We start from the raw sequence: 22,635 nt of genomic DNA on the forward strand, positions 1-22,635 counted from the left end.
GGATGCCGAGCTCATGAGGCGGGTCATGGAGGACTCCACGAACACCCACGACGAACGCCAATGGGAGGGCCTCGAAACCCAGTTGTCCCTCTCTGCGGCCGGTGACGTCGCCAGCCTAGAGCTGGACATGGCCGTCAAGGAGGAGATGCAGGAGGAGCCGTCCGCCGCCGGGTGGAACCCGCGCTTGGTGGGCCAGAGGTTGAGCTAGTCGTCCACGGCACCGGAGATGGCCAACGCGGTGGGTGTCGGGCCGTGGTCACCCACGCCGCCTCGGTCACCAGAGCAGGAGTCGTCGCCATGAGAGGAGGTGGTGCAGGCTCCTCCAGCTTGGCAGCCACCGCAGGGGCCACCGGCCCACCTCTCGCAACCTCCACTGTACGTCGACCTCACCACGGACGACGACGAGGACGTTGGCGCGTGAGGACGACAACGGCATCCAAGGCGACAACGGCGGCGGCATCTAATTTATCCTTTTTAAAGTTTTCTTAGTTTAGTTATGTTTGAATGTGCGCCCAGGACTAGTTTGATTGTGTTTTATGTGCGTGTTTTTAAATGTGTGACCGTGTTTTTTTAATGTCCGTTTGTGACGCGGACAAGTTGCAATACGGCCATGCGTTCAGGGCACTTATAGTCGGACAAACAAAAATGGACACAGGTTGCCGTTTTACCTCCCCAAGCGAACGAAATTCAGACAAAATTAATGTCCTTTTCAGTCGACGGTTGGTGTTGGTTTTACCTCCCATGTGACAAAAAATAATAATGCACACACGTTTGGAAGCACGTACGCACTTGTCCTTGCATGTATACAGAACCAAGGAAAAAAAGTAGGAGAGCTACATGAACCTAAGTAGTCCTGGCCAGGGGCAGCCCGGCCCGACCAGCCTGAAAAAACCCGGCCCTACCCGAGCTACATCCGGGCCGGGCCCGGGCCTAGATTTTGAGCCCAAAGGCCGGACCGGGCCCAGGCCTGCCATTTTCATGATTTACTGATGGGGCCCAGCTCACGACTTGAGGCCCGGTGGGCTTTATCACTTTCGGGCTGGGCTTGGGCCCAAAAACCAGTCCCGACAGCCAGGCCGGGTCGGGCTTGGGCCTAGGTTTCCTGCCTCAAGCTTTGGTAGGCCCAGCTCAAAGCCCGGCCCGGCCCGGCACATGGCCAGGTATAGACGCAAGGGCTGAGGACAAAGCACTCCCACCCTTTCCGTCCTGAGAGGCAGGAAACTATCGTACCTCGGCATGACAATTGGGACTCCCACAACCGGTGGGCTCACTGTTGAGAGACTTGGGAACCCACCCAACCCCGGTGTTGCATCAATCTGCTTCTTCTCCCACCATCTTTTCTTGCAAGCAACGGAAAAACCAGCAGGTGAGGTGAAACGTTGCCATGCTGGTCGTGGCGAGGGAGTAACGTTTGACAAGTGAACAGCGAGGTGACTCAAGATTGATTTGATGCCTGCCCTGTGGGGCGCAGGCATTGGTGAGCCCACTCACGCCTCAAACCTACTCTGGCCGTTCGGAATCTGAGAAAGACGTCTTCATCTCTAGCTAGTTGCAGAGAGAGCAGGGGCGAGTGGTGAGCTGAAATTGCATTTGCACTTGTTCAATCCCCTCCAGCTGGTTATGCTATACATTGATCGAAGACTAATTCTTACTACTCCAACTGATGCAAATGATTGAAGCCACGCCCTATTTTGTTCACGATTGATAGTAATATGATGCTCATTATTCATCAGTAATGAAAACCGGCATCTTGTGTCACACTCGCACCATTTGCTTGCTGGTTTGATCTGCACCTCACGCGGCCGGCGGAACAGATCCAGGCCTTTTGAGCCGCAAAATTCTGCTGGTTTTATCCACCATCTCATCTCCCATGCCATGCTACAGAATATATACACATCGGTGTCCATATGGTGGCGTCTTGACATTCCTCCTCGGCAAGTGGGCGCAAAGCCAGCATTGCATTTGCATGGCCAGAAACGAAATACGACGATGATTTCCGCTCCTCGCCATCGCATGTGGACGGCCTCCCGTTGAGGAATTAAGGTGCCGACAAAGCATCTACAGAAATCGCATGAAACGGATCGGAGAGAGCGACCTCCCAGGCGTTGTCTAATTCATATCTATTCCCTCCGTCTCATAATATAAGAGCATTTTTTACACTACACTAGTGTCAAAAACGCTTTTACATTATGGGACGGAGGGAGTAGATGTTTTCTGAGGATGTCACATCTAATCTTTCACAAATAATGTAGTAACAAGGAACAAAATAAACAGACCGCAAACATAATGAACATCATGTTAGATGTGGGATGTGTCCTAGACATTTGTCTAATTCACATCTAAATGTTTTCTAAGGATGTGATGCCTGTTTAGCCATGTAAAGCAGCTGCACCACCAGCAGTTCTAGCCACTTGATCTATCCTATCCCCTCGCATAACTAAACCACTCGAGACATGATTTTCCGTGTGGATTTGACGAGAGAGAGACAAGAGAATGGCATATATTTGCTAGCCGAGAAACGTCGAGGTCGTCCGTCAATCTGTCCCTTCGTACGAAACCGGCCAGGCAAAGTGATTCTGCATTGTGTGGCGACAGCGTGCATTAGCTTTCCGTTTAGGTTGACATGCAACATGCTCTCCCATTTAGCCTTGCACCGGAGGCGGAGGGGACACCATAATCATCTGGCGATGCCGATGCATGATACGGAGTACTAGTGATAATAACTTAGAGATCTTGCTAATGACAAAAACCTCGGGGCACCATGCACGTACAATGCACATGTCCGGTTAAATTTGCAGACGAGACGACGATCGAGGCAACTTGGTGGAGGAGACGGGAGAGCACTTGCTTAAGTGAACCAGCCGATGGGTTTGTTCAGGAAAGGAGAAGCAACGCGGCATGGGCGCTAACATCCGTCCATCCATCGATAGGAACATCGCCGCGCATGAATCCTGTGGCCAAGAATGAAGAGACGGATGGCTCTTTTCTCCCCCTCCCCTCCCTCTTCACCGGTCCTCCCCTCCCCGTCCGCCCTCCGACCCCATGGCTCGTCGCTCCCTGCGTCCCCTGTCCTCTCGTCGCCGGCCCTCTTCCCCGCCTCCCCTCCCTCCTCGCCCTGCGCGGCGCCCCTCTCTCGATCCAGTCCTGTCTCTAGGCCTCGGAACAAGTTCTGGGCTCTGTCGTCGGAAGAGGCGGATTCGGATCTCGATGTTGAGGATGTCCCTTCCCCTCTCCCCCTGGTCTCTCTCCCGGCGGACCCGCCTCTGGTTGGTGCGCCGGCGGCTGCCAGGGTCCGAAAGTTCACTCCGGGCGGCCGGGGCCGCCCGATGATCTGCGCAGAGGCTGGGAGCTCTGGTTGGTTCCAGGTGCGGCGCGGACGGCATGGGAGGCGCTCGGAGGCGTTCTCCTCGCCGGGCTGCGTGGCCCCTGGGGGTGCGGCCTCCCGTTCGGGTGGTCCGGCTCGCTCTTCGCGCTCCCTGTCGCCTTCGTCGCCGACAGCTGCGGCGGGGACGGCGTCGAGCTTGGCTCTGGCGCTTCCCCCCCTAACCCTAGATCTGGCTCCGGTGCGGGAGGCTCGTGGGCCCCCCGCTCCGCCTCTGTTGGGCTGTTCTGGGCCGGCTGCGGTTGCTGGGCCTCCGGTGCTTTCGTCCTCTTCTGATTTCCCCCCTCTTTCTGTCTTAGGTCCTGGGCCTGGCTTGGCCCGTTTTTCTCGGCCCGTCTTGACTGGCCCGGCCCTCGCCTCCCCCCCCGGCCGGCCTGGCCTTCTCGGGGTATTTATGGGTTCGTAAGGGCTCGCATCCCCCATTTCTAGGGTTTCCTGCCTCTCCTGCTGACCTACGCTGCTATCGCTTCCGCATCCCCTCCTTTCGTAGATCCCCTCCTCCTCCACCTCTCTCCCTCCCCTTCGCGGCGGTTGTCGCCATGGATCGCTCGCGTGGGTCGTCCAGCGAGGCGATCTCTGGCCAGAAGCGGCGGCGGGAGGACGCGGGCGATGGGGCCGCCGATCTGGAACTCGAGGCTTCCCTTCGCTCCAAGCTCGAGGCCGAGCAGGCGGCTCGTCTCCATGTGGCCCGCGAGCGCGAGGCTTGGTCGTCGGGGCCGGCGGGGCTCCAGGGAGACGGGCGGGTTGGGGCTCCGACGCCGGCTGCGGCCGGATCTGGATCTGAGGCCCCTAGATCGGGCGGATCTGGGACCGATCCGTGGGAGGCCGCGGTGGCGGCCGGTGGCTCTGGCCTTGCGGCCCGTCCTCCCCCTCCTCCCCTGCATGGCCCTGGTCCCATGGCTCGCGGCGGCGGCCGTGCTCCGTTCTCGTCTTCTGGATTTGGCGGGCGTTCGTTGGGACGTGGGGGCGGCGGCTCCGGCGGCCCTGGCCGCCGGTTCCCGCCGTCGGGCCCGGGCTCGTCCTCTGGTGCTCTGGGCGATGGTATCCTTCCCCCTCCTCCTCCTCCCCTTCCGTCTCGCCCTCCTCCTCCATCTAGCCAACCACCTAACCCTAACCTCACCTGCTTCGCTTGCCACCAACCTGGGCACTTCCAGTCGCGCTGCTTTAATCCCCCCTTCTGCTTGATCTGCCGTGAGGATGGACATCTCACTGTGAACTGCAACAACCCTCGTAAACCTGCGTCGTTTGTGCACTTTGGCCAAGGGCTCCCTGGATGTTCTTTCTTCGCGCTGGACTGTGAGGTCCCACATGTCGTAGTGGCCCCTGCTCTCTCTAATGCTGCCATCATCTCGGTCAAAGACCACAAGATCTCTCCCCAAACCCTTCAGGATGAACTGCAGCTATGGGATGAAGGAGGGTGGGACTGGCAGATCCGACAGCTCTCTGACTTCGATTTTGCAGTGGTCTTCCCTTCTAAAAGCAGTCTCAAGATGATCTCTTCTTGCACAAGCTTCACCCTCCCTTTGAATCAACTGGTCGTTTCGGTTAAAGCTGCTGCCAATGGGGCGAAGCCTATATCCCCTCTCTCTGAGATCTGGGTGTTGGTTGATGATATCCCTCCTTCCCTCCGCTCTACCGAATTTGTCATGGCATTTGGCGTTCTCATTGGTAAACCAATCTTGGTGGATCAGGATTCCTTGGCTGTTCTTGGACCAGTGCGTCTCAAGATCTGGGCGGTTGACCCCTTGTGTGTTCATGGTAGTGTCGATGTGTTCCCTGCTGCGGATGGATTCAGGCTCCGGGTGCGCGTGGAGGGGGCTGCTTCTTCCCGTTCCCCACCACCGCCCCCTCCTCCCGCTACTGATCGTCATGCTGGGGATGCTGATAATGTTGGTAACCTTAGCAGGGGGTCGCTTCCTCACTTTACTACGTCTGAGTGGGATGGCATGGGCTCAGAAAGTCGCGAGCTTTTCAAGGAGAATGCCCCTAAGAACGGGAATGGTGGGAAGGATCAGTTGGAGTCCGCGCCTGTTCAGTCTGCTCCTGTCGCTCCGCCTGCGGGTACCCCTATGTCGGGAGTCTGTTCCAACCTCCCTGCTCGACCGGGCTCCCCGTCTCTCTCAGGCATTGAAGACCTCCCTGCCTCCCCGCGTCGTGTGGCGTCGGTCCCTTCCTCCAAGCGCAAATCCTCTGTCCGCAAGTTCTCTGCTCGAAATCGGGCCTCCTCGGGGACGAAGCTCTCTGCAGCGGGTCTGTGTCGCCGTCTTGACGGTGATATGGGTGATGCGGCGGGTTTGTCCTCTCCGGCTACGGTGCGGTCCTCTCCGATCCGGTCCCCATCTTCTACGGCTCGCAAGAGTGGCCGGTTCCGAGACAGTGGCATGAGGGTGGTCGACAAGGCGGCTCGACGCGCGGCGGCTCGGGACCTTCCCGCTTCAGGTATTCCTCCTTCCCCTGCACAGTTGGTTCATGTTTCTTCCTCACCTACTAGGCTTGTCCTACCTTCCCTCTCGGATGATCACCTGACTAAGGTACTCACGGACGCGGGTATTGCTCTAGATCACAACCATGGCTCTCCCTCCTCTCTGATTGCTATCATTAAGGCTAATGAAGTGGCCCAGACGGCCTTGGCTAAGGCTAAGGAAGTGGCCGCAACACCTTCTGCCCCTCCAGTTGTGGCTGGTGGGAGCTCGGAGGCGGTGGCCGCTGGTGGTGGGGTTGGGACCCAAGTTAAAAAGGGGGCTTCTAAACGGGCTAAATCCTGCTTGGCCCCCTGCAGGTCTAGTTTGCGCATCAAAAACCTTTCTTATAAATGAAAGCCCTCTTCTGGAACATCAGAGGTTTTGGCGCTCGGGGACGCCGAGACCAAATTAAAGACTTGGTCAGGGGGGACAATATTGACTTGATAGGCTTGATTGAAACCTTTAAATCCTCCTTTTCTCCTCATGAGCTTTCCTCTATCGCGGGGGCGGATCGGTTTGACTGGAACTTCCTGCCCTCCTCGGGCCATTCTGGTGGCATTCTGCTAGGTTCGAAACGGAATGTTTTTGATTTTGTTGCTTTTGATCATGGTATCTTTTGGGCTAGCACTGTGCTTTTCCATCGACAGCTTAACTCTCTCTGGGAATTTATGGTTGTGTATGGCCCCGCCGACCACGCCCTCTCTCCCATTTTTCTGGACGAAATCTCCAATAAAATAGAAGCTTGTTCGCTCCCCTTGGTGATTGGTGGTGATTTTAACTTGCTTCGCACCCCCGCGGACAAGAATACTAGTAATTTCTCATGGGCTCTGGCTGACGCCTTCAATGACTTCATAAGTTCCTGCGCCCTGCGTGAGATCCCTAGGGTGGGATCTAGGTACACTTGGACCAACCACCAGCCTTCTCCTATTCGCTTCGTCCTAGACCGCGTTCTTGTTTGCTCAAATTGGGATTCTCTTTTCCCGCTCGCGACACTTAAATCTAAGGCCATTGTGGGCTCGGATCATGCCCCTCTTATTCTTGATGCTGGAATTCACTCTACTTCCTCCCCCTCTAGATTTCAGTTTGACGCCTCTTGGCTCCTTATTGAGGGTTTCTGTGACCTCCTGGGCTCCAAAATTAATACGATTCTTTCTGTCCCTCATCGTTCTTTTGGACCCATGGATGATTGGTATAACTGTTCGGCTTTGCTTCGCAAATTCCTTCGGGGATGGTCCCGGAACTACGCGGCACAGGAGCGCAGGGAGAAGGCCCTTCTTTTGTCCCAGATTGAGGCCCTTGATGCTCGGGCGGATGCCTCTGGCCTTTCTGACTCTGACTGGTCCCTCCGGTTCTCCCTTGAACGTGCGTTGATGCACCTGCATCGGCTTAACGAGATTTATTGGCGCCAGAGGGGCGCCACCAATTGGCTACTTAAAGGGGATTCCCCCTCTGCCTATTTCTTTGCGATTTCGAATGGGAGACGGCGCAGATGTCTAATTGATAGCCTGATCATAGATGGGGTTTGTACTTCCGACCAGGGCATCATCCTTAACCACGTGGTCTCTTTCTTTTCTTCCCTTCTCTCCGCCAAGCCTGATCAGGGTTTCAGGCTTGCTGCTAACTTCTGGTACCAGGGAACTTTGGTCTCTTAGGAGGAAAATTCGGACTTGATGATTCCCTATTCTGAAGAGGAAATTTTGTCTGCTATCACGAAGGCTAACCCTAATTCTGCCTCTGGCCCGGATGGGTTTTCTATCCCCTTCTTTAAAAAGTTTTGGCCTATTCTTAAAAATCTTATTTGCCAAGTGATCAAGGGTACTGCCTGGGCACAGTTGATATCTCCAGGCTGAATTATGCGGTGATCTCTCTTATTCCCAAGATTAAGGGTGCTGACTTAATTTCCCAGTTTAGACCTATCGCGCTCATTAATAACTTTGCCAAGTTCCCTGCCAAGTGTCTGGCCACTTGCCTCACCCCGGTGGCCCATCGCACCCTATCTCATACTCAGTCGGCTTTTATCAAGGCGCGGTTCATTCTGGACGGAGTTCTCTGCCTCCACGAAATCGTTCATGATATTCACAAATCTGGGAACAAGGCAGTTATACTCAAATTAAATTTTGAAAAGGCCTACGATTCGGTTAGTTGGGGTTTCCTGAGACAAGTCCTACTTGCAAAAGGGTTTGACAGTGGGGTGGTATGCCATATCATGCAGTTGGTCATGGGGGGCCACACTGCTGTTAATGTTAATGGGCATATTAGTAACTTTTTTAAAAATTCTAGGGGCCTGCGGCAAGGCGACCCGGCCTCGCCCATTCTTTTTAACTTCGTTGCGGACGCCCTTTCTAATATCCTTTCTAGAGCTGCGGAGGCCAGTCATATTTCCCCTGTTAGTTCCCACCTCATCCCGGAAGGAATGACGCATCTTCAGTATGCTGACAATACTATTATCTTGGTGGAACTTAATGATCTTTGCATTGCCAATCTCAAATTTCTCCTCCTTTGTTTCGAAGCTCTCTCGGGGCTCAAGATTAATTTTTCTAAAAGCGAAGTTATTGTCACGGGTGTGTCTGACGTCGAAGCTCAAAGGGTGGCACGCCTATTAAATTGCTCTCTGGGCTCCTTTCCTATTAAGTATTTGGGCTTGCCTATCACTTCTGACAAGCTCTATGCCAAGGACTTTGCTCCTGTGGTGACCAAGGTCGGTAATCGTGTGATGCCCTGGAGGGGCAGATATAACACTCAGGCGGGCAAAGTGGCCTTAATTAATGCCTATCTCTCCTCCCTCCCTATGTTCTTGATGGGGTTCTACCTTCTTTCTATGGGTACTCATGCTGGTTTTGACAAACACAGAGGGGCCTTCTACTGGAACGCGGCCGATAACAAGCGGAAGTATCGCCTGGTTAAATGGGACACCATATGTAAGCCCAAAAGCCTTGGGGGGCTGGGCATCATTAACACTCTGGTTATGAACAAATGTCTGATCATTAAATGGTGGTGGAAGATCATGAACACTCCCCATGACAAACCTTTGTGGTTCTCCATCTTAAAAGGTGAAATACTTCCCCTCCTGTAGCCCAATGTTTGCCCGAGCTTCTGGGGCATCTCAATTTTGGCGCGATCTTGTTAAACTTCGGCCTACCTTTCAAGGCCTAGTCAAATATGTTGTTGGCAATGGGAAATCTACTAGGTTTTGGCTCGACTGGTGGTGTGGGGCCTCTCCGCTGGCCTCTACTTTCCCTGTTTTATTCTCCTACTGTCCAAACCCTCAGATCTCTATCTCGGAGCTTGCGTCGAATAACTGGGACCTTCAGCTGCGCCGCTCCCTCTCTCCTACAGAGTTGGAAGACTGGCAGTGTCTTGCTGCCCTCTTCCCTTCGCTCTCGGAGGAGGAAGACACAGTTGTGTGGCCCCATTCTGCTTCTGGCCGCTTCTCGGTTAAATCCTTGTATGGCAAACTTATTGAGGGATCAACTACCTCTAAATTTAAGTGGATATGGAAAGCTCGTATTCCCCCTAAGATTAGAGTGTTTCTCTGGCAAGCCTCTCGTGGGCGTCTTCCTACGGGTGACCAAATTCGTAAACGTAATGGCCCGGGTTTTGACAGTTGTGTTCTATGTGGGGCGAGAGAAGATACTCCTCATATTTTTTTAACTGCGTCCTGGCTAAGCTCTTTTGGTGTTGTATCAGATCTTGATTGCATGTCTCCTGGGCTCCGACCTCCTTTGCGGACTTACGAGCCTTGGCTAATTCTTTGGTTGGGGCCCGAAGGAGATTGTTTTGGGTCGGCTTTGCTGCCATGTGTTGGTCCTTATGGACGACAAGGAACAAATTTACTATCGAACATGTTTTTCCTGCTAAGCCTGCTGATTGCTTATTTAAGACTTGTATATTCCTGCAGCAGTGGAGATTATTGACTAAGGAGGAGGACAGGGATGCATTTGACGCCATGTTGGCCAAGATCCGATATTCTGCTATCTCCATCCTTCCAAACCAAGCGGACCCGTAGACGTTGCTGCGTTGCTTCGTTATCTTATCTTCTTCCGGCCTGCGTGCCGTGTACTGGCCTGGGAGCCATGTACTTAGACATTCCTCTTCGTGTTCTGGCTTGATACTCTGTTATTCCTGTGCTAGTTGTCTGGATCCTTGTTAACTCTGCCTGATAGCTTTATCTATAAAGTCAGGCTGTGGCCTTTTATCTAAAAAAATCCTGTGGCCAAAAACATCTTGTTTTCCTTATGGTCAAGACAATCATGAGAGTTTTGAAACATGCGGCCAGCACGACATGAGTCATCCAAGTACTGGAAGAGTTGATCGTGTCTTGTACTATTGTCGACCTTGCATTATTAGGGACTTTTGATTCGCGGAAATTTCAAACGCAGGAACAAGAAAAATACAAAATTGAAGTGGCATGGCAACTTGAATTCTATTCCTATGGAATAGCAAACCATAGGAATTTAAACCAGAGAGTGCTTGATGGCACAGAGAAAATAAAAAAATTATTAAAAAAGGTTGGAATAGATGCTAGATTCCTAACAAAATACTATAATACAAATGATTCCTTAAAAAAAATAAGATCTAATACTACGAATCAAACGACCAATGTAGAAAAAAATCTTAAGAATTTTAATCCTTTGGAAAATCCTACGAAATTCCTTTGAATCAAAGTAACCTTAGGCAGGAGATACCGCTCCCCTCCCTCTCGTCGGTGTTCGTTCGTATATCTGGTCCTGGATCTGGTCTTCATTCATCTGTGTTCGCCTCGCCAGCCTCCGTTTCGATATGGTCTTTGTTTATCTATATGTTCGTGCATTTACAGGTTGGATCCTTCTGATCTACGATTCTCTTCAGCAATAATTTTTGTGGTTTTGGCGTGTTGATCTTGTTCGGCCTTAGCATAATAACTTTTCGATTGTCTACAACAATAAGGTTTGCCTGGCTTCTATGCGGAAGGGATTTCTGGTGTTCTTTGTACTGTCCTGACAAGTTCTGTCAGTTGATGAATAGGTCAAAAGTCTGAGGGGGTGAGGGATGGAGGACCTGTACGTTTTTTTTGAGAGGGAGAGAGAATTTTTTTGAGAATGGGGGGACATGTACGTGGTAGGAACATATCTTCTTTTTGTTGGTGGCGCACCCGCTAACAATATGGGATGGGTCCGTCGACCGTCGAACCAAGTATGCATGCCATGAGATCTACATAACGCCGGAAGATCGACATAGGACGAAGGAGGTGGAGGTCGGCCACCCTTGCTACACGAGGCGACCTCCGCCGCGCAATCCGTCTACTACACTCTCCACCCACCTAGCAACCTCATCCACTCGGATCCATCAGCCCGCCCTGTTCACGAGTGCCAGTGCCCCCCTCTGCTGATCAATCCACGCCGGCTTGTCCTCGGGCTGCAGTCAACTCCCGTCGTGTCACTTGTCACTCACACTCACCACTGCAGGTCCAGGGACATTCCCCTCGGCCCCCTTGTGCCCTGTACAATACACCAAATCTGAATAATGCCCACCGCATTACGGCCAAAATGCATGTCACTGGTGTGAATGATTTTTTTTTCCAGCAGGCAAAACTTATACATCAACATGTAGGAACAAGCATCCTGAAGATCCATCTAGAAATTGCTGTTGCTAAGCATAAAAAAACAAACCAAAATCAAATAAACGGACTATGTGTATTGTGTCCACGCGCCCAATCTGAACCTGTTACATATCCTTCTTTTAATGGTCAGCAACGCGTGAAGATGAGTTCATCAGCGTCGAATTTGGCACACAGAAAATTTGTGCCCGGTGGCCAAAACGGCCTGTGCTGCCGAGATGTGTCTGTGTCGATTGAAGCTTGAGGAGGCTCACTTTGTCTTCTTGTCCTCCGTGCTCGTCTCAGCCTTGGCCTCGATCTGTTGGGCAGCCGCTGCTCCTTCCAAAGTTTGGGGTGCTGCGGGTTCGTCTTCCCCTCCAAAGCCAAACTCGTTGACACGCTTCTTGTCAACTGGGTATACCCACCTCTGGTAGAGGTATATCAAGAAGATAACATCTGCGGAACAACAGGAAATGGTCAGTTAGCAGCCTAAAGACTTGATAAAATGTCCACTGCTATCAGCAATGATACTAGTTCATCTTACCATCTCTGAAAACCGAGAGACGATGCAACCACGGCATCTTAATCACAAATGCAAACAGATCATCAATTATAGTGTTGAGGAACTTGTAGGTCATTTGTCTCCATGGCATGTGAGCGACGGACTTCAGCTTGTAGTTGATAAATAATTGTGGGCACATCATAATGAAACCTGAAAAATGTATACATAAGTTCCATTACTGATCATATATACCTACGAGAGTGATCCCCACCACTTCAACATGCTACCATGCATGTGAAAACCATTTACACTAATTGTATTACATCAATATTTTACATTGATACAATAATCAAATATTTGTGTTCCAACTTCATCAAAATATATAGCAACCAATTTCCGCAACAACAACAACATGCGGGGTATCATCTAGTTTGCCTAGTGAATCATGAAAAATACGTGAAACGGTGTTGGAGGAATTACTTACCAAACATGTAAACACAACTTGTGAGGGAAGAGAGTATCCACGAGTACCAGCTCTTGTGTTTATCATACTTGAGTGAATAGATAGCAAAACCAGCCATAAGGACTAGAAGGACATACGTAAGATACTTCATTGCAAGTGCATCGTACTCCTTAGTCTTATTCTGTGCATATGACTCACGATCCCGGAATCTCAACATGGGTATCTTTCCACTTCTGTCAATCTGGACTCAAGTGAAGAGAAATTGTTCCAAGAGAGAAAAACTAGTGAGAAAATGCAACAGATTTGTATATCATCAAGCTTTATGAGGAAAGAATAACTCATAAATTAGACCTCACAGTAGAGAATACACTGCGCTTTGGTAATATCTGTATACCATCAAAGTCAAGGAACAGTGATGGCTTAGTCCTGACTTAGCTGACACAAGGTCATGATTCTGGATCATCAACACATGGGTTTTAATAAATGCACCTAAGCAAATGCACAAAACAAGCGCTAACCCAGTATTGCAAATTTGCCACTGAATGATGGGAAAGAAATTCCAAGTGAATAGGTAGTGCTCCCTCTGTCTCAAAATATCAAAAAATGTCTTATATTTTGAGACAGGGGGTGTGCATAATTGGTTTCTTCATACATTGACCCATGAGCTTGATTATTTCAATCCTGTGTCTAGCGCTTTACCCAGTGTTTAAAGTATTTACTTTTCAGGTGAAAACAACTAGGATCAAGTAGTTCCATTTAGTGCATATTGCATGTCAAGCATACCGGCTCTGTTTGTATGCTTGTGTATAAGATACTAACAGAACCAAATAATACAATCATCATAATAGGCTTACCTCAACATGCATCGCTTTTCCTATCTTCCAAAATTCAATGCACACACCAACTCCAGAGCTAGCAAGAATCATCCATGATGTATCATTGTCAAGCAGGTACAGAAATATAATCAGCTGACAAATGAAGTTCAGAACAACAGATTTCGCTGAAAGACCTTCCATGGACTTGTTTTTATTCCAGAACTGGATATCTGATCAATGTGAAACATCATAAACACATGAGTTATTGTTGGATTATACTCATTTTTATGGTATTAAATAAACCATGCTGTGCATGTACCATTCTTGAAAGCCAGGAAATCGAACAGAGAGTGGAACAGAGATACAATCATGGTCAACCCCAGTAGATATGGATTTCCTTCAAGGAAAACCCTCTGCAAAAGCAGTCCAAGGTCAGTGAAAACCCGTAACAAGCAAATCTGACTAACACAGCAGGCATATAACAGAAGCAACCATTTCCAAGGAACTTGAATTAGAAGTGCATATACTTGGCATCTCACAAAAGAAAGGGTGTAAGGGACATCACTACCACACAGAACAAAATAGAGCACGTCATATCTCCAAAAAAAAGGCAGGAGTCTGAATGGGCACAGTTGAAAACTTCCATATACCTTGAGCTCATCAGCCTCGCCTTCAAGCATACTTCCATAACTACGATGAACTTGGAAAGACTGCTCAATCTGTAGAAATAATTGCCACTTGGTCATGCTGATAGGACTAACTTCAAGGTTCAAGGTCAGTTCCTTCACAGTCTCGTTGAGTGCTGTCAATTTGTCCCTCAACAGCCAAAATTCATTGAAGAATACAGTTGGATAGTAACTGTTTGTAGTTGGATCCACATTCAAATCTGTATATATATGGTCAAGGAAATACCAATCCTTCCCTCACTGAGAAAATGCTAATCTTAACAAGATATATTTTAAACAATAAATTAGATTCATCAGAAGTTGGCTACGTGCAACGTCATCTTCAAGTCTAAAAAATTGATTCAAGTATAAGAATAACATAGCAGTATGTAACACGTGTGTGTTGGAAGAAAATTCATAGGAAAAAGAAGATAAAAAAGATAATATCACACTATAATTGTTACAGTTGAAGGATACATGGAGCAACATTTGGAGGAATGTTGTTTTGGGGATACCTGTGAAATAAAAATGGTCAAATATCAATTGAAAATTTCATACGACAGATGAACAACAACGAAGAACTAAAAGCCGTGAAACTAGAAAGAAACAATTGTGCAGTTGTTACATGGTTAATATGAAGCTGAGATGAGAGAATCCACATATGTCAAAATTAACAAAAAGGATCTAAAATCATAAAAAAGGGCAGCCCAGTGCATGTAGCTCCCGCTTGCGCTAGGTCATGAGAAGGGTCTGACCACTTTGGGTCTATAGTACGCAGCCTTTCCCTACATTTCTGCAAGAGGCTGTTTCCAGGACTTAACCCGTGACCTCATGGTCACAAGGCGACAGCTTTACCGCTGCACCAAGGCTCTATCGGCAGTTTCAGAAGAATCTTAAAACACAAACGATCGCATGGTATAGCAGCGCCGGTTTGTGATTAACATCCACTGGAAAATAGTTTTCAGCATGCAGATTGCGAGTGTATGCCCTTACGGTTAAAAAAAAGTCTCCAAAGTCAAACTTCTTTATAATTGTCCAAGTCTATAGAAAAATGTGCTAATATGCACAACCACGACATCAATATATATAGTATGAAAATATGTTTTATGACGAATCTAATTAAACTAACTTTATGTTGTCGATGTTGACATATTTTTTCTATACATAGACTTGGTCAAACCTAAAGAAGTTTGACTTTGGACAAAGCTAAAACTTCAAATAATTTGGAACGGAGGGGGTACTTCATGATATTTAGAAAGGAAAGTAAAAGATATTAATCACGCCAATGCGATTAAAATTCAAAATGAATAAATAATAGTTCCAGGCATATACAAGTGGAAATGTGAAATATAGTTTTATCTTGTGCATACCGTGTGAAGTCATCAACAAGATTTATTGTCACATTTGGTTTCCAATAAGAAATATATTCAACTGGGCCCTCCTCTTTGTCTTCGGACTCTTTGTTCTCCTGCAGAAATCAAATGCGGTCTTCTGTTAATTGCTTTTTCATAGGAGATATTCTGTGTTTGCTGGAGATAATCTATACTAGAAATTTCTAGTGCATACTGTCCCAACAATAAAGAATCAAGTTAATGACCTTAGGGGGTAGCTTTTCCTCGGACTCATCCGAATCTCCAAGCAAGCTCTTCTTATGACCAGCTTTTGATTTCCGCAAGTATGCCACAATAGCTAAATAGGTATAATGCAGTGAGCATTTCATACAAACATGCAATCAATAAAAAGGACGGTTGAGATGAACAGGAAACTTACGATGTGTCCTTCCAAATGCAGATTTTTGCTCATATTCAGGATCGGTAGGGTCCACAGGGTAACCCGAACGGGAAAAATAAACATGAGCATACAAAGAGCCATTGTGCTTGAGAGCCTATGGCAAGATCCATTGACACAAAATTAGGCAATCCAACAAAATATAACCATAACATAATTGTAAATTGCAGCAAATATTATTCTACCTCCGTTGGATAGTATGTCAGTGTGTGTGTTCTGGTACTGGTAGGTGTCCAGACTGCATATGGTATGTTTGTTTCATGCCAGATGAGTGCATCCTCATTACCAAAGTCGCTAAATTTGTCATTCTCCGATAAATACATCCACATATCCTGCAGCAACATAATCATCATCAATTTGTGTTTCAGGAAAACGCAAAATGGGCAAGACTTCAAGACTAGTGCTTCATGCATGCACTGTGCTACCTCCAAACTGTCATAAAATTTGGGTGGCACTACCGAGGAATTTAATAAATCCAGTAACGTCCTTCTGCTTGATTGGTCCCATTAAAAATGCCAAACATGTAAATTTGGCAAGATAACAAATCGGGCCAAATTTACGGCGGGGGGGTTGACTTCAACTTATAATTTACTGAAAACAGGTACTACATAGCAACATTTGTAATATTCAATTATCTTAATATGTAGACCTGTATAAGACATTACCACATGCCACTGAATCGTCGATTTGACAAAAAAATGGATTTACACCTCCTCGATCAAATATTTGGAGCAATACGATACAACAAGTTACAAGGTCGGTGTGCACCGCATAAACACCAAAAAATAACTTCCCACCCAAAATAAAAAAAAGTGACAATCTACCAAATAAATTGTACAGTTGGCTTTATCTCGAGGAATACCTAGTTCAGACAACCTCACCAGAGTCTACATGAAAAACCCATAAAGAAACGTTATCCATGCATAGTGTGATGTTTTCAGCTTCATTACGGACACACGGTACATTGCATACTATGACATCCTAAGCTTCATTGTGGACAAACATTTCAAAGAACAACAGAAAGAGTGTTTAAACATCAATCATCTTCACAACTCACTCAACAGTGAAGCAGCTACACCGCATAATCCAAAATTGTTGAGATCCTTGGTGTATCTTTTCTTTTTCCTTGCATACTCTACTAGTAGTTCCGAACAACTAAGAACGCCCTTGGCCTCCTGAGAGGAGATCATAAAACATCCAACTAACATGCATTCCTTTCTTTTCACAGTACATCAAACCGCAATGCTGTGGAGCACCACTATCTCCGTGATCTGCTTGTTTTAGAACAAACGTGGCCTACTTGTTCGACAGCCTCCAACAGGCACACAAACAACAGGTGTCTTCGCATAAAACCGACTAAATCAGCTCCCCCAATTATAATAATCAGCACAAATACACCCTCTGATATATTAAGAAAAAGAAAAGTTCGAGATCACAGTACAAAAACTGATGAGATCGCTGCACAATTTTCACCCCGGAGCAAGCAGAACCCAACAGCACTGCATGAGCGCGGAGCCCCCCGCCTTTACTGACCCCAATAATAAACCGCTCTAAAACCGCCATAGAAACCTAACACGCCTCCTCTACCCAAAATCGAGGTTCCTGGGCTTGGGGGGGCGTTCTCACCATTGGCTCTCCCTTCTGAAAGAGGTTGGACATGAGCAAGCCCGGCTCCGTGGGGGCGCGCTTGGGGCCGAAGAACTTGGACGCGAAGTACCAGAACACGGCCATCCGCACGATGCCGGCGAGGCTCTGGCCCAGGCCGCCTCCCTGCCGCCCAGCCGGGGCCTGCCCCTGCGGCTGCGCCGCGACGGCGGCGGCAGCCGGCTGCGCCATGGCCGCCGGCGAGTTAGATCGGGGCGAGGAGGGGGGGAGGGAGCCGCCGAGATGCGATGGGAACAAGAGTTCTTTTTGGAGGAGCTCTGTGTGATTGATTCTCCGGGGATTTAAGCGGGGGGTGTGGTTTTACGATAAATTTATAGGTTTCTTTTGCAGATACGTACGTGGGTTGTTGAAAAATTAAGCCTGGAGTCCCTGCTCGTGCGGACGCCGGACTGCTTCGGTTTCGCTACTTTCAGAGACGTAATTTCTGAGAACTTTAGGGGTGCTGGCAGTGAAAAGGTAGATGATGCTGGGATTTGCGCAACGAGGCTAGTTGCCGTCTTTAAAGGAAGCAAATTGTTAGGCGCACCCGAGTCAAGGAATCAGCAAGGTTTTTTTTCTGTTTTGATGATTGATGAAGTGCGTCTAGATATATCCGTTTGAACGTTAACGAGAAAGTACAACTTAGACACAACGCACACGCACGCACTCACTGCATGAACAAAAGAGACTCAAGATTGCTGGATTCACAGCATGTACATTGCTATCGACGTGAATGTCATCTCCACCAAAACATTAATCTGCATTAACGGGATATGCATGATTGAACTTGGAGCTTAATCTAGTTTTGTCCTCCAACAATTTCACAAGAATCACACATTTTAGATGACCGGAGGTTATGTGCAGATTGTCATGCTTTTTACTAAAATTAACAAAATAAGCTTATACATACTTCGCGCTTTTATGATTGCAAATACAAAAGATCATGGCTTCTATGCGGATGGCACTCATTCTTGTTGTACTCTACTATTCAACTCAAGGTCGGTCAAAAGGCCCAAATTTCTATAAAGCCACAATAAAAAAGCGCATCTGTTATATTCTTGCTCATTATCGTCTCTAGATCTTAAAAAATTCCCACTAAAAATGTAATCCGCCACATAAAACAAGACAACGATACGAAAGAAAAGTTATCCCAACCCTGATCAGTGATGTCGCGGCTCAATCCCGCCACTGCCTCTGCTTTCTCCTCTAATCCAGTTGATCCCTATGTCGCTCAGAAGGGGTACCCGAGAGGCGATCCATATCTAACCATCATTGCCCTCACACGATTCGTATGTTGTCATTGTCATCGGTGCTGCTACAATGGCGACGAGCCGTCAATCTCGACGGTGCGGCTCCCTCCCAACGATGTTGTGCCTTCCGATGATGTCCCGATGGTGCAGCGAGAGATTGATAGAGGAGACGACGAGCGGAGATGGAGGCTCCAATGACTTCCGACGTCGTGGTGGTTGGCGGTGGATGGGCCCGGCCTGGTTGCAGCCGAATTATCAAGCAAAGATAAAGTCACTCCTTGGATGGGTTTGAGAGAAGGTCCTCGGCTAAGCTTCGACGTGGTGTCGATGGATGTAGGCGTAGACTATGCTTAGTTTTATTATCTAACCAACCAATAGTGTTTCTTCTTTTTCTTACCGTCGATCGTGGGTAATCAACAAGATGGTGGCCTCTCATGGTGGTGTGCCAACCCAAGCGGTGGAGGCGGCGGCCTTGACACTTATGATGATTTCTCCTTCAGCGCGAGCAGGGCATGGACTCGTTCAACGTGGGAGGTTGGCTCATGATGCACTATGGGAGCAAGTGTGCGCCGGCAACAAAATTGGATGGCAACTTGTGGTAGTCATTTCAACTAGATCAAGCAACGTCAGTGCATCTTTGTATCCTTGCTGAAGGTGTTGGTTCGGATTTCTACTTCAAGGGTGATAGCCCCACATTTAACCTTTTGGTTACACCGGGCAACATGTTGTACGATTGACTATTTCCTTCTTCAAGATCTTGTCTTTGAGTACCACGTACTTTGTTAGGTTCTAGTAGTGCTTTTATCCTTTTTGCGAACAGGTATGTGGAGATGTGAGTTGTTTGTGGTAATGTTTGAACATGTGAGTTGTTGTTAGACTATACGTTCATCTTGCCGCTAAACATTATTATAATAAATGATGTGGTTGTATGCATCCAAGAAAAAATGATGAGAATTTTTTCTAAGGACAAAGTTAATAAAAAAAGGTGACTACGCACAAGTGTGCATACTATATATTAAAGGAGAGGATGGGGTAAAAGCCCCTCCGCGTTGGTGACTACAAATACAAACCCAACTCCACGCGGCAACTAAGCTCAAACACTCATGTGTGCCCACATTGCGAGAGCCCCAAGAAAGGCTTTGACCTCTCCCTTTAGGGTGCCCGCTTGGTTCCACATTCCAACGACAAGGTTAATCGTATTGAGCCACAACTTCCCAGAAACGATAATACCATGTACTTTTTTGGGGGAAAGACCATCATGGCTAGCTTTATTAATATCAAACAATGCTTACATTATCCACTAAAAGTTTAGAAATAACAGCAGGAGGTGAGTCCAACCACAAGTTTGGTGGACCAACACGACCATTTTGCGCTAGCACTTGAGCTACCATATTAGAATCACGATTACAATGCTCTAAAACGACCTTCCCGAAACCAACTAAAAGTAAACGACATTCCTCGAGAATTGGGCCTGTAACCATCGAGTGCCCCATGTTTAGTTGCACAACTTCTATTAGAACCATGCAGTCTGATTGCACTGGATTGAATTATAGCCAATTGTATTTGCAAGCTTCAGGCCCTTCACCAGAGCTACAGCCTCAGCCGAACAAACATCGGCTACGTGATCAAGGTCATCTGTCGCTACTGCAATGAACATGCCAGTACTATCTCCCAAAATTGCTCCACGGCCCCCCATGTTTTCTTCCTCTGAAAATGTCGCGTCCATATTTAGAACAACTTGGTTTTGTAGTGGCTTCTTCCAACAATTCAAGGCGTTGTTCAAGGCGAAACCAAATGGCTTTGCGTTTTGGAATGAGATCCAGCGGTGAGACCGGCCTTTACAGTTGGGGCTCAGTTTAACGTTAACAATGGCATGGCCACAAGGTTCTGGCTCGACTACTGATGGGGCCAGACTCCATTGTGGCAATTTCACCCGGCGCTATATCAAATCGCCACGGACACCAATATTATGGTGGGCGGCGCCCTGAGGGTCCATCCCTGGCGATATTGTTCATATGCACGCTCGACCCAGCTAAGGCAGCTAGCTGGGCCTGATGAAGCTATGTACCTGTTGGGGAACGTAGTAATTTCAAAAAAATTCCTACGCACACGCAAGATCATGGTGATGCATAGCAACGAGAGGGGAGAGTGTGATCTACGTACCCTTGTAGATCGACAACGAAAGCGTTTGGTTGATGTAGTCGTACGTCTCCACGGCCCGACCGATCAAGCACCGAAACTACGACACCTCCGAGTTCTAGCACACGTTCAGCTCGATGACGATCCCCTGACTCCGATCCAGCAAAGTGTCGGGGAAGAGTTCCGTCAGCACGACGGCGTGCTGACGATCTTGATGCACTACCGTCGTAGGGCTTCGCCTAAGCACCGCTACAATATTATCGAGGATTATGGTGGAAGGGGGCACCGCACACGGCTAAGAATATGATCACGTGGATCAACTTGTGTCTCTAGGGGTGCCCCCTGCCCCCGTATATAAAGGAGCAAGGGGAGGAGGCCGGCCGGCCCTATAGGCGCGCCAAGGAGGAGTCCTCCTCCTAGTAGGAGTAGGACTCCTACTAGGAGGGGGAAAGAAGTGGGGAGGGAGAGGGAAAAGGGGGGGCGCCGCCCCCCTCTCCTAGTCCAATTCGGACCAGGGGGGAGGAGGCGCGCGGCCCACCTTTGGATGCCCCTCTCTCTCTCCACTAAGGCCCATATGGCCCATTACTTCTCCCGGGGGGGTTCCGGTAACCCTCCGGTACTCTGGTTTTCTCCGAAATCATCCGGAACACTTCCGGTGTCCGAATATAGCCGTCCAATATATCAATCTTTATGGCTCGACCATTTCGAGACTCCTCGTCATGTCCGTGATCACATCCGGGACTCCGAACTAACTTCGGTACATCAAAACTCATAAACTCATAATATAACTGTCATCGAAACCTTAAGCGTGCGGACCCTACGGGTTCGAGAACAATGTAGACATGACAGAGACACGTCTCCGGTCAATAACCAATAGCGGAACCTGGATGCTCATATTGGCTCCTACATATTCTACAAAGATCTTTATCGGTCAGGCCGCATAACAACATACGTTGTTCCCTTTGTCATCGGTATGTTACTTGCCCGAGATTCGATCGTCGGTATCTCAATACCTAGTTCAATCTCGTTACCGGCAAGTCTCTTTACTCGTTCTGTAATACATCATCTCGCAACTAACTCATTAGTTGCAATGCTTGCAAGGCTTATGTGATGCGCATTACCGAGAGGGCCCAGAGATACCTCTCCGACAATCGGAGTGACAAATCCTAATCTCGAAATACGCCAACCCAACATGTACCTTTGGAGACACCTGTAGAGCACCTTTATAATCACCCATTTACGTTGTGACGTTTGGTAGCACACAAAGTGTTCCTCCGGCAAACGGGAGTTGCATAATCTCATAGTCATAGGAACATGTATAAGTCATGAAGAAAGCAATAGCAACATACTAAACGATCGGGTGCTAAGCTAATGGAATGGGTCATGTCAATCAGATCATTCACCTAATGATGTGATCCCGTTAATCAAATAACAACTCCTTGTTCATGGTTAGGAAACATAACCATCTTTGATTAACGAGCTAGTCAAGTAGAGGCATACTAGTGACACTTTGTTTGTCTATGTATTCACACATGTATTATGTTTCCGGTTAATACAATTCTAGCATGAATAATAAACATTTATCATGATATAAGGAAATAAATAATAACTTTATTATTGCCTCTAGGGCATATTTCCTTCAGTACCTAGGGTAGGGTCATGGATCTGTCCAAGATACCCTCCCCAAGGACATCTCTAAAGGAGCCGGAAGCACTCGAAGAAAAATCATCATCCACTCGACCATGAAGCTATGTTACACTCGACAGTCTCGAAGACACTCGACCGTATGGACAATCACTCGACTACTAGAAGATCTAGAGCCACTCCACTCTGCAACAGTCGGGAATTAAGTCATAGCTTTAATGGTCATTATGTATCTTTATTGCAGGCGTTACCAGTAACGTCCCCATCTTTATGTACCTTAAACCCTTTGTAACTGAGGGCGGGAGG

At 48.1% G+C, this 22,635-nt stretch overlaps 1 protein-coding gene across 1 annotated transcript; it reads right to left on the reverse strand.

Moving 5' to 3' along the window:
• Positions 1 to 11,380: 11,380 nt before the first annotated feature.
• Positions 11,381 to 17,598, reverse strand: LOC125538381 (CLPTM1-like membrane protein cnrB). The gene is made up of 12 exons (XM_048701635.1): positions 17,279 to 17,598; positions 15,838 to 15,984; positions 15,635 to 15,749; positions 15,462 to 15,553; positions 15,235 to 15,332; positions 14,342 to 14,379; positions 13,850 to 14,085; positions 13,519 to 13,612; positions 13,239 to 13,429; positions 12,406 to 12,625; positions 11,964 to 12,131; positions 11,381 to 11,875 (listed from the first exon to the last, which is right to left on the reverse strand). Exons 1-12 carry the CDS (start codon positions 17,486 to 17,488, stop codon positions 11,691 to 11,693), a joined length of 1,794 nt encoding a protein of 597 aa, XP_048557592.1. The 5' UTR covers positions 17,489 to 17,598; the 3' UTR covers positions 11,381 to 11,690.
• Between the last annotated feature and the right edge of the window lie 5,037 nt (positions 17,599 to 22,635).

This window comes from Triticum urartu, chromosome 2 (assembly GCF_003073215.2).
Source record: "Triticum urartu cultivar G1812 chromosome 2, Tu2.1, whole genome shotgun sequence".
Lineage (NCBI taxonomy): Eukaryota > Viridiplantae > Streptophyta > Magnoliopsida > Poales > Poaceae > Triticum > Triticum urartu.

Excerpts from the sequence above, each read along its gene's own strand:
- LOC125538381 (XM_048701635.1), bottom strand. The coding sequence starts at position 17,488 with ATGGCGCAGCCGGCTGCCGCCGCCGTCGCGGCGCAGCCGCAGGGGCAG. Across the intron at positions 13,613-13,849 it reads GCGAGGCTGATGAGCTCAAG|AGGGTTTTCCTTGAAGGAAA; the intron begins GTATATGGAAGT and ends CTGCTTTTGCAG. Across the intron at positions 11,876-11,963 it reads TCTCTCGGTTTTCAGAGATG|ATGTTATCTTCTTGATATAC; the intron begins GTAAGATGAACT and ends GTTGTTCCGCAG.